The 12,596-nt window shown below is 35.2% G+C and overlaps 1 protein-coding gene across 1 annotated transcript; it reads left to right on the top strand.

Annotated features, from left to right (window-relative positions):
- The first annotated feature begins 893 nt into the window (after nt 1-893).
- Nucleotides 894-2,732, top strand: LOC104588813 (uncharacterized). Its single transcript, XM_010246903.3, has 3 exons — nt 894-1,308; nt 1,386-1,430; nt 1,529-2,732. Exons 1-3 carry the CDS (start codon nt 1,038-1,040, stop codon nt 1,669-1,671), a joined length of 459 nt encoding a protein of 152 aa, XP_010245205.1. The 5' UTR covers nt 894-1,037; the 3' UTR covers nt 1,672-2,732.
- Nucleotides 2,733-12,596: the final 9,864 nt, after the last annotated feature.

Here is a 12,596-nt window from a genome sequence, read left to right as displayed (position 1 = left end):
GATTGGCATCCACCATAATCTGCCCCCACTTGAGATATTTCATCCACACAGGGCGCCTCACAACAACCTCACATGTTAAGCACAATGTTAGAAGTTTAAGAAATAATTTACAAATTGGATAGTTGGAAACTTGGAAATCATCTGACCCTTCTAATTTTTGGTTTCTGTGGATGGGCACGGCAGCACCTAAGGCTAAGGAGCAACCACGACCGTCAAAAGCGAGCACGGCTAGAACAAGTTCAGACTTCAGACTTTCCACGAACAAAAACAATACGATTGACAAACCAAAACCACTTTTTCTGTTCTATGGACCCAATATTAATAATACTCTGTCAATTGGTCGGGTTAAAGGGTAAAATCCGGATCAACCAAAATTCGGACGAGGGTTTTAATGCTTCAAAATCGGTTCGGGTTGACGCCCGTACCGAACCCGATCCGTCGACACCCCTACTCAACACGAAACCCTAATTCGGATGCCGATATCAAACTCCATGTTACAAGTTAATAAAATACTACTACAAATGGAAACTGTTGATCAGATCGCTACGATCAACTTCCCGATCCAGCGGTTGCGATTTTGATCCGGAAGAAGTGTGCGTATTACGCAATGCGCACGCACTGTTACCCTATTTAGAAATCTACAGATACAGACTGCAACCTGCTTGTGCTTGTTGAGCGACTAAATCCAGTTAATACGCTCCCCACATTCCAAGATTAATCCATTATTAAATGGTAATTAAAAACTAATCAATTAATTAAAACCATGGTATTCCAACTAAGCAAATAGTCTTTTCCAGCTTTCTTTCCCTACTCAATTCATTGAAAACTGGACAGTGAGAGCCTGTGAAGCAAATAAGGGCACAGCTGGAAATAAAAAAAGCCATTAATATCAAATTGAGAAAAGGAAAGAAAAACGAATGGCTTGCAATTAAAAGGCCTAGACAGCAAAGGCATCATCATCATCATTATCATCGTCTCTCCCTCCCCACCCCCACTTGTCTCTCTCTCTCTCTCTCTCTCTCTCTGCTTCTTTCAACATGCAAAGACAGTCTCTAGGCTCGCCTGGGTCGAAGCTCCAAAGCCATGGCGTAGGAAAAGAAGAGAGGGTCGATGAGGAGGACCATAAGAAAAGGGAAAGCGCCGGTGTTGGCGGTTGTGGAGCCGTTGCGGACGAAGAAGAGAACAAGGGAGAGAAGCTTCACCGGTCGATGACTTACCGGGCCGACAGATCCATACATCTGATACCAATCATCACGATCTTCTGCTTTCTCGTTCTCTACCTTTGTTCTTACGATCCTTCTCAAAAAGGTATACTTTATAAACTGCGATAGTTGTTTATCTCTTTTCATCGCTCTTCTCTGAACACTATCTACTTATCCTCGCAGATTTAGCTCATTTCAATGGTTTCCAGAGGTCCTCGAAGCCCATAGGTATAATGCAGCTCCTTTAGTTGTTCTGATGAGGTTTATCCGCTTTTTTTCTCTAGTTTTTTTATTCATTTCATTTTTTACATGAACTGGTGGATCAGATTCGACAGAGATCGGAGATTTCGGGCGGTTTATAGATATAGAGAAAGGAGATTTGTTGGCGATACGGAGCCATCGGAGCTTGCAGGAGGTCGGGAGGGATGCTCGTAAATCCCGGTTCCACCGAAAAATCGCCGATTTCTAGATCGCATTATCCGGTTCTTTTCCAATCCTCTCTTCCTTTGCTCTGATGTGCTCTGTCGCTGCTTCCATAGTTCCACCCTTGGCTTCGCACGCTCGAGTTCTTGGCTTCTGCTGGAACTCGCGCGTGTGTAACTGGCTCGCGGCCATTTGGCTGCACTTGTGCCTCTCTCTGATTAGAGATTGTATAAAGAAACAGACTACGGGTCTCCATTTTTACACGATACAGACTACACAGAAGAATAAAACTCAGCCCTTTCTCGCTCCTCAGTTTCCTTACAGAGCCGAGATTGCTAACGTGCACCCGTTTAGTTGCCTCTAGTAACCTGTGCCACTGCGCTGCTTTCCAGCTGGAATTGACCGTTGCTGTCTCCGAGCGAGCTCGGTTGAATCGCCAGCTGGGAAGAGTACTTGTTGATCAGATTGTACAGGTCCGCGTGGCGTTGGTTAGTAATGGCAGCGCACGATTTATGTTCTTCCTCTTTAAATTTTCTGCTTAAAATCGGCGATTACCGGCATGCCGAAAAATAATCGCCGCTTGGAAAGATCACGTGTCGGGTTACTTCACTACTGTAGAACCAACACGTCATATCACTGTACACAACACACGAGTCGTGTTCGTGTGCGTGTGCGTTGATGCCATTCGTGGGGCCCGCCACCGATAATGGGCGAACCGGGAGAGGAAAGAAACGGTCTAGCCGGTACTCAGCAGAGGTTGCTACGACCCTTATAGAAATAACGGTCAAGATTCTCTCCATCGTTTGTAAGGGCCATGATTATCCAATGTATCACGGGTTTCATGTTATCTAGCGCTGAAATAGAAGATGGGTCCCCCTCTGACTTTATCTTATTTTATTCCAATCGAAAGATTGAGGGAGGAGGGTGAATGAGCGTTGTAGTATATGAATTGATGATTGTCCAAATTTAAGAGTGAAAGCGATTGCCGGTGTCGGTGACTTTATCTCAAAATATATGCGGGCCACCGAATTATGGTGCGTCGGTGTCATTATTTTGCCTTAACAACTTTGTATTAAATTGTTAATTCATGATTTGAAGAAGTTGAAATATTTGAAGGTGGTGGGGTTCGGTAAATCTTAGCTCTGATTAAGCGCTGGGATCAAACTTTTTGATCATCCTGATTCAGTGGTTAAATGTGTATAGACACCTCTTAAACTAATCTCTATTCGCTAATAGGAGGAGACCCCTCTTTCTTTCTTTGTTGGGTAGTGAATAGCCTGCAGAAATGGGTTGAAGTTAAGCTAGTTGTCAGTGTCTGAATTTAGTAGGAATGTGATCAATTTCCTGTAAGGAGAAACAATGGATTCAAAAAAGATGTAATCAATTAGTAATTAACTACTCGAGCATTTGTCATCATGTCACGCACTTGAATGAAACTTGGAGAGGGTAGAAGGGGGTGTGTGTGTAATGTGCTCCTCTTTTACTGGGTTATTAACAATATTTTGAGTATCAAGTTTTTTAAATTGGGGAAACACTTTTTTGGAAGACAACGCTTTTTATCATTGTGTTGCCACGTTGATTGCCGTTATGAATGTGTGGTGGTTTTATGATGGCACCAAATATTGTCCCATATGCTTTTTCTGCTATATTTAATTGTTATTTTAATTTTTTAGAGAAAATTTCCGAATATTACTCTATATTTTGGGCCTAGTGGTACTTTGGTCCTGAACTTTAAAATATGATAATTCAATATCCAAACTTAAAAAATGTGTTAATCCAATATTTGTAATTCTCTTTATGAACCGTTTAAATGTTGGCGAAAAAATGAACAATTCAAAAGCTTTATCTCTTCTATTTAAGAAAGTTGGGGTCAAATGTTTCTCAGTGGGTATTTAAGAAAAAATGAACAATTCAAAAACTTTCTTAAATAGAAGATTGTAAAGATATGGGATTATTTATTTTTTATCAATGTTTAAATGGTTGATAAAAAAATTAGATGGTATTCGAAGGACATTTATATCTTTTCAAATGTCACTTAAAAGGTTTGGGGATCAAAATATCATTAAGCCCAAAGTACAGGGTATCAGGATTTTTCCCTTTTTTTAATTGAAAAAAGATGGAGAAGACAAAAAGCTTATTCTAACATGCTCTAACAAAATAATTTACCTGGACTAAGGAGGGTGTTTTTCTATGTGAATGTGAATGGTTTTAGTTTTTACAATAAAAATTATTAAGGATCGTGAAACATGCAATTGGGAACACAGATTTAGTCTTCACAAAATCAGACCTCACACACCATTACAGCCTTTGAATTAGGGATGTTCATATGAATCGCATAATCCTAGTCTGAAGGGTTTTTATTTTGGATCTTTGGATTTCAATTTTGATAACAAAGTTTTAAATTGTGGGACAGTAATTTTGGATAGGGGTGTCAAACTGTCAATCGTCCGGTTTTGGTTTGGATCCAATCTGATCCAAACCTTATCAAATTGGATTTGGATGGTTTATTATAATTATTGGATTGAGCCAATCCAAAATAAATTGGTCCAATTGGTTTGAATTGGATCTAAACCAAATTTCCAATAATCCAATCATGAGGCCAAACCCTTGTCCAATTTGAAATCAATCAAAACTGAAGTTAATATAAAATTACTTTTATGAAAGTACATTTAGGAAAGCACTTTTACGAAAACACTTTTGTAAAAGCACTTTTATAAAAGTAATTTTATGAAAAGTATTTTTATGAATGCACTTTTATAAAAATACTTTTATAAAATCATTTTTATAGAAGCACTTTACAAAAGTATTTTCATGAAAGCACTTTTATAAAAGTACTTTTATGATATTACTTTTACAAAAAAAGCTTTTACAGAAGTACTTTTATAAAAGCACATTTACGAAAGCACTTTTGTGGAAGAACTTTTATAAAAGAATTCTTATAAAATAACTTTTACGAAAACACTTTTACAAAAGTACTTTTATGAAAGCACTTTTATAAAAACACTTTTATGAAAGCATTTTTACGAAAGTACTTTTATAAAAGTACTTTTACAAAAGCACTTCTACAAAAATACTTTATAAAAGTCTAGAAGTATTTTTTCTAAAATACTTTTACAAAAACACTTTTACGGAGTATTTTCAATAAAGTACTTTCACAAAATTACTTTATGAAAATACTTTTATCAAAGTACTTTTGCATAAGTGTTTTTTCAATGCCAAAAGTTTTTATATAATTTTTGATATTTCTTCAGTTTGGATTGGATATCCAATCCATTTATATTTTAATGGATTGGATTAGATTTGGTTTGTATTGGATTTGGACTGGACTGGGTCTAATCCATTTGTAAGTGGACTCACATTGGACTGGATCGGATTGGACCAAATCCAGTCTAATTAACACCTCTAATTTTGGGGTGAGATTTCATGGAGATATGGAATAGTATTTATTTTTTCTATTTAAATTCGGAGTAGGTTTGGATTATGAAGATTTTGCAAATGGACCTTTCTATTCAAGTGACAAATGAACTTTGGCCGTTGGGTGGTGATTTGGATACAGTTTCTCTTTTTTTTTTTTGGATAAATGGGCCCCATTCCTCGACTGTTAGCAAGACCAGGGTGTCAATAAATATTATATCCAATTAATTAATATAAATATCTATAAAAATTAATATAATTAAGACCCTTAAAAGAATCAGGTCCAACTAAGGCTGCATTTGGCATTTCTTATTTTAAGGATTTATCTTTTTTTTGCAGTTAATATATCTCTATAAACATTGAGTTTTTAACTGTAAAAAGGAGATGAATCATTAAATAAGAAATGCCAAATGCAACCTTATGCATTCCTTGTTTTAAAAATTTATCTCCTTTTTACGGTTAAAATATTCATATATCTTGAATTTTTAATTGCAAAAAGGAGATAAATCGCTCAAATAAAAAATGCCAAATGCAGCATAACTCTACACCGGCTGAAAGGACCTGAATATTTTTTCTCAAAGGTACGAATTAACATCTGAAGTCATATTCACCCTTCTTATTTCTACCCATTTCCATGAAATAAATTGTAGATTTTGTGGTTTTTATATAGAACCCTAAAGTGGGCTGTGCCGCCCACAGACTGACAGGGCCCAATATATGACTGTCATGATAGCAAGTGGGCCATGCCAGCCCTGGCCCAAGCCACCATTCGGTACCAGGTTAGGGGTTTTGTGGCCCACAGGCATGGCACAACCCATATTTCAATTTTATTATACTATTTTATTTTAATTTTATTGTATTTTTTTAATTTTATTTTATTAATTCATATGTAAACAATTGTATAAAATAAAGTTTTAAGATTCTTTAAATTCTTATCTATATTGTTAATTTATTTTAACCTTTCATCTTTTTCAATTAAAAAAAAAAATCATGCCACCAACAGCACAGCCCTAGCTTCACCACACGTGCTAAATACGTTCTACTTTGACGTTGCTTTTCCAGCATCCACTTTATTTGATAGATGTGAATGTGCCACATTATTATCTTTATAACAACTAGCCACGTGGCACATATGAATACATGATGCCCACAAACAATTGGTAGAAAGCCTAGTGTACCATATTATTTACAACTTAATTTAAGAGAATCTACCCCAGATCAAGTATCAAGATTGGAGACATGAAGTTGACATGGCACATGGATGGTTGGATCTTGCATGGACCACCAGCGAGCACGAAGCCAAGAAAGTATAAAATGTTGGCATAAAAAAAGGACGACCTTTATTACTGCTGAACTAACCACACTGAATCCATTTACTTGTGATCCAAACCATGGTTTTCAAAATCGGACCGGAAAAACTAGGAACCGGTTAGGTGATTGGTTCCGTTTTTCCCCAAAATCGTTAATTTTGGTCAGCAAACTGTTGATTCAGGTGGTTAATTGTTCGAACCGTTCAAACGGTTTTGATCGTTTTTAATATTTTTTATTTTTTTGTTAGAACGGGCCAATCATTCGGTTTGAACGGTGAGACTGTTTAACCTGGGAACCAGACCCCTGACCGGTCCATTCTCCGAGTCGGTTTTAAAAACCTTGATCCAAACAAATTTAATAAATTCAACTATACTTCATATATTTTTTTTCTTTTTTTTTCATGGGGGTACAACACAACTGGGGGGTGGCCCGTCCCCCCTACTCACAACCAAAATCAACCTTCACTGCATTGTTGTGGCCTCACTTTTAATTGGATGAAGCGACCATAGTTGTCAAGAAGATGCCTAAGCAACAAGGCGCCCTTGAAGGCTCGCTTCACCCAGTCGCCAAGTAATTTTGTGCGTTATGTTATAAAATACTTTTATATTTTTAATTTTTTGACATTATAATTATAAAATAGGCATTATTAAACTAGAATACTCATTTTATGTGTTTATGTACTAATTTCTTTTTACTATTTTTTTATTTGTTAGGGTTTAATTAACACAAACATTGCTAACTGTTGTATTGAACCTATGATTCAAAGTATCGATACACCTTTTTGTATCGGTAGAGGTGTATCAGTACTTATAATGATACTCCCCCTATTTTTTTTTATTTCTTCGGTTTTCAATTTCATATATATATATATATATATATATATATATTTAAAAAATGGGTTCCTGAAGATACCTATAAACATGTGTATTGGGGCGCCAAAGATACAATACAATACACCCGATATGGGGCGTATCGTATCAAAGTTTTGATCCTTGATTGAATCCTTAAAGATTTCATAACCTTAACCAATAAGCAAGGGAAGAACTTAAAATTTTGTCTAATCAACACATTTCTTCTTACAGATCTTCTTCTTCCACCTTTTCTTTTCTTCTTTTCCTATAACAAAAGTAGGAAATTTTCTTCTCATAAAATGTTGATCTTCTAAACTTAAACATGAAATCTACTTCTAATATGAAAATCATGGATAATTATTAAGGAAAGATGGTTATGGAACCTAAGGAACTACCTTAGGATATATGGTTTTACTTAAAAAATCCATCGCCTACTCACCTTGGCACCTTAAAAACTATGGACGTGACGTAAAATGAGTCCATCAGTCCACAACACTGCATTGAAGGCTATGGTTTTATGGTTTTAGCCTAGCTCTACTCCAAATGGAGTAAGTTGATTTCTCCTCTAACCCCTCAATTCTGGTTATTGAAAGTGGGATTTGATCCCAAAATTATGGAGATGGGATTGGCTGCCAACATAGCGCACCCCACTGCCCGTCCCCTCTATGCACTGGAAATTTCTCCTCATCACAAGCCAGTGCGAGTTGGGCTTTAATTAGTGCAAAGCCCGTTTGAACAGTCTTTACAGCCTTGCATTGAGAATACCTCCATACTTATGTGATTTATTTCATGAGAAGATATTGTGCATGGAGGGGATGGGCTGTTGGGTGTCTGTGGGGGACGCTCTGTAGGAAGCCGATCTGATCACAAATTTATGTTATTAACCAACATCTCAATAAAAGACCTTACCACTTGAGACAACTTTCTTTTTCTTTTTTTGATAACTAAAGAAAATACATTAAAAAACTAGGATAAAGTTTTGGTATAGGAAGTAAACAAGAAGGAGAGTAGTTCATGTCTATAGACCCAACATTTTTTGAATATTAGTCACATTACCAATTAAGATAGTTGGTATAATCAAATATTTATGGAAAAACTTTGATTGGTTGGGAAAAATAGCATAGACTGTTTGGAAGCTTCCTATGCAATACACATGATATACGTTTCCATGAGTGTAGGGTAGAAGAGTATTTGCAACCAATTTTCTTTTAACCAAGAAGACAAACAAGAAATTGAATAGGATAATGTGATGTCATGTGCAAGAAGCTTCTTGAATGGCCAAAAATTTTTCAATACTAAGGGTTCATCAATTTCATGGACACTTGGAATTAAGTTAGGGAATGGACATGTTGTCCCAAAACATTGGATTGTGGATTGAAGCAAGACCCCTATTTCATACCTAGATAGGTATTGGAATTATCTTGAATTTGTCAATTGACAAATTGAACTGCCAAACATGTGTTGGGAATGATCCCTATGTTTTTCCTTATGTAAATCAAAGAGATTTTAACAACATATAGCAAGCATGCGGTAATGAAACAAACAATCAAACATAAAGCAAGCAACAATAATAGACATCAAGATTTATGTGGGAAACCCCTCAATGTGAGGGAAAAAACCACGGGACCGAAATCTAAATCATCCACTATTAACAATGAAAATGGGATACAATGTTTTTTTTATCTAGTCAAAACTAGATGATGAACATCAAGAAGGTTCTTGCATTCCAACAACAAAACATCAACAAAATGGATAGCAAACAAGAAGTTTCTTACCAAGATTGGAAGCACAACAAGGAAGCAAGAAGAGATGTTGAAAAACAGATTTGTCTTTTTCGTTTTAGCCCTTGTAAATATTCTTCTTCTTCCCAAAACTTTCTTTTGTCTAATATTTTTCCTTAGAGATCTATTGGAGTTTAGAGAGTTGTAAGTGAGCTATTCCAATTCGTTAGGTAGTCAAAGACATATTGGCTTGCAAGACAAACCAAAAATACAAAGACCTCTTTTATTTTCCTTTTTTGTCCTTTTACACCTTTTCTTCCTTTTGTGTTTATTGATTTATGGGTCCCACCTCATGAGGATGACAACCCAATAAATCTCTCCCTCCGACTCATGAGGAGGCCTTCTTTATACTTAAACCCGTCAAGCCTCTACAAAAATCAAATTTGTTATTGAGTTAACATTTAGTCATCATATATGAACCATTCCTTTCCGTATCGATCTTCCCTATTTGTAATTGTTTCTCAAGAACATCTCTAATTCAATGATACCTGACATCAAAGTGTTTGGACTTGAAATGAAAATTTAGATTCTTAGCTAAGTGGATAGCACTTTGACTATTACAAAGAACAACATATTCATCTTATTATATACCCAATTCTTCAAAAAATTGCTTTATCTATAAAATTCCTTGCAAGTTTTGGTTGTTGCAATGTATTCAGCTTTTGTAGTGGATAAACCAACACATTTTTGTATTTTGGATTGCTATGACACTGCTCCCATTGCAAAAGTATGTAAAAATCTTGATATGGACTTTTTAGAGTCATTGTCCCCAACCATGCTTGCATCAATATAGCATTTCAACACCGTTTTACCACTACAAAAACATAAATATAATTCAGAAGTGCCCTTGAGATACCTAAAATCCACCAAACTATTTTTCAATGCTCTTTGCCTAGATTGGCAATAAATCTGCTAACTACACCAACAACATGTGCAATGTCAGGCCTAGTGCAAACATAGCATACATTAAACTTCGTACGACTAAAGAGTATAGCATATTCATCATTTATTCTTTTTCTTTATCACTTGAAGGACTCTATTCAAGACTCAACTTGAAGTGACTTGTAAGTGGAGTGCTAACTGACTTGGCTTTGTCTATGTTGAACCTTTCCAATACTTTCTCAATGTATCTTTCTTGTAATAGCCATAGCCTTCTAGCTTTCCTATCACGAGAGATTTACATTTCCAATATTTATTGTGCTGAACCCAAGTCATTCATATCAAAACATTTGCTAAATTCTTTTTTCAACTTGTTAATCTTGTTTATGTCTTGCCCAACAATTAACATATCATCAATATAGAGCAAGAGAATAATAAAATCAACATTAGAAAATTTCTTAATGAATACACAATGATGTAAAGTTGTTTTCTTGTACCCATTGTCCACAATGGACTCAAAATTTTGTAACATTGCCTAGGTGCTTGTTTTAACCCTCACAAGCTCTTTCTTAGTTTACAAACCATGTGTTATTTTCCCTTAATTTCAAACCCTTTTGGTTGCTCCATGTAAATGTCTTCTTCCAAATCACTATGAAAAAAATGCAGTTTTAATATCAAAGTTGGAAAACCTTTAAATTCATACTTGTTCTTAGGCCTAACACTACTCTGATAAATAACATCTTCACAATTAGAGAGAATTTTTCATTAAAATCAATGCCCTTTTTCTAACCAAAGCCTTTCACAACCAACCTTGCTTTGTACCTTGGTTGTGAGCCTTTTTCTTCTATTTTCAATCTAAATACCCATCTATTCTTGAGTGCCTTTTTGCCTTTTAATAAATCTACTAAGTCATAAGTGCAGTTCTTATGCAATGAATCTAGTTCCTCTTGCATATCTTCCAACCATTTTTCTTTTTCTACAGCTTCCTCATAGTATTGTTGTTCATCTACATCACTAAGCATAACATACTCATGAGGAGAGTATTTCTTTGATGGCACTCATTCCCTAGTATACCCTCTCATTTGTAGTTCTTCTTCTTGAGTTTGAGGTTACTCTTGTGGTGCTTGAGGAGCTTCTATGGGATGTTCCCCCTCTTTTTCATGATCAACATCACCTAAGTTACCACCTGAAGTGCTACCATCATTAACCATATTGTATTGCAAATTTTCTTGTTTTCATCATACACAACAGATGAAAAAATCAGATCCAAATCAATAAAGTTTTCAAACTTTGATTATAACTTTGCAATGTTTTCAAGCTCAACTATTTGATTTTCAAGAAAGATCACATCTCTATTTCTTATTAACTTTGTATTAGTTAGATCTCATAACCTATACCCAAAATTTTCATTTGTATAACCCAAGAAAATGCATTACTTTGACTTTTTATCAAGATTGAACATTTCATCTTTGGGAATATGCATAAATTCCTTGCAACCAAACACCCGTAAGTGGTCATATGAAACATTTCTCCCTATTCATACCTTTTCTATCACATCTCCATCCAAAACAATTAAAGAAGACAAGTTAATTTAGTAACAGGCAATACGCATTGCCTCTCCCCAAAAAGATTTTGGTAATTTAGCATGTGAAAGTATACATCTAACTCTTTTCACAATGGTGTGTTTCATCTGTTTAATCACACCATTATGTTGTGGAGTCTTGGGATTTATTGTTTATGCCGAATATCATGATTTTTGCAATATTCCTCAAATGGACCAATGTACATCTTCATTGTCTGTACGGATGCATTTGAAGAGTTTCTTTGTTTTTTCTTTCAAATCTAGCATGAAAATGTTTAAATATCTTTAAGACCTCATTTTTTATGTTTCAGGATATATGCTCATACTTTTCTAGATGCATCATCAATGAATTTAACAAAGTAAGAGACATTACAAAGAGACTTGGCTTTCATGTCACATACATCGGAATAAATCAATTCTAAAACATTTTGTTTTTTATAAGGGTTTCTTTGAAAAGAAATCCTATGTTATTTACTAGCAAAACAATGAACACATGAATCTAGATGTATACCTTTCAAGCTTGGGAGGAGTTATTTCTAGGCAAGAACTTGAAGTCCTTTCTTACTCATGTGACCAAGTTACTTATGTCATAGATTGGAGGAGTCTTTTTTTATGACATTCAATTCCTCTTTGCATAACTGAGCATTCATCTGTAAAAAGTACAACATCTTCACCCCTTTGCCACTATAAAAGATCATTTGATAAACTTCCATTTTCCTTTAGCAAAATTATTATTGTAGAATTCTTCATCTTATTTTCCTATAAAAATTAAGATGAAGCGAAGATTAGATACATGCCTCACATCATTGAGAACCAATTTATAACCAACATTGATCTATATTTGTACATCACCTAACCCCAAAACTTTTTATGTGTCATTGTTACCCATTTTTATAAAGCAAGATTCTTCACAGCCTACAAAAATCATAACCTCACAATTTGAAACAAATGCAATCGTCTCTTTCCTTCTTTCTTTTTGTCATTTTTTAATTTTTTGCATTCTCTCTTGAAGTGTCCTGGCTTATTTTTATAATGGCAAGTGATATCCTTTATTGACTTGGATTTATCTCTAGACTTGTAACGGTTGTATGTGTTAGATAGTGTATCCCCTTAGCTTCAATCAGATTGATGTATTTATTGACATTTATTGTAA

The sequence above is a fragment of the Nelumbo nucifera genome, chromosome 1 (assembly GCF_055504915.1).
Source record: "Nelumbo nucifera cultivar China Antique chromosome 1, China Antique-T2T, whole genome shotgun sequence".
NCBI lineage: Eukaryota > Viridiplantae > Streptophyta > Magnoliopsida > Proteales > Nelumbonaceae > Nelumbo > Nelumbo nucifera.
Note: the sequence above shows the minus strand (reverse complement) of the source record. Positions and strands in the feature narration are given on the sequence as shown.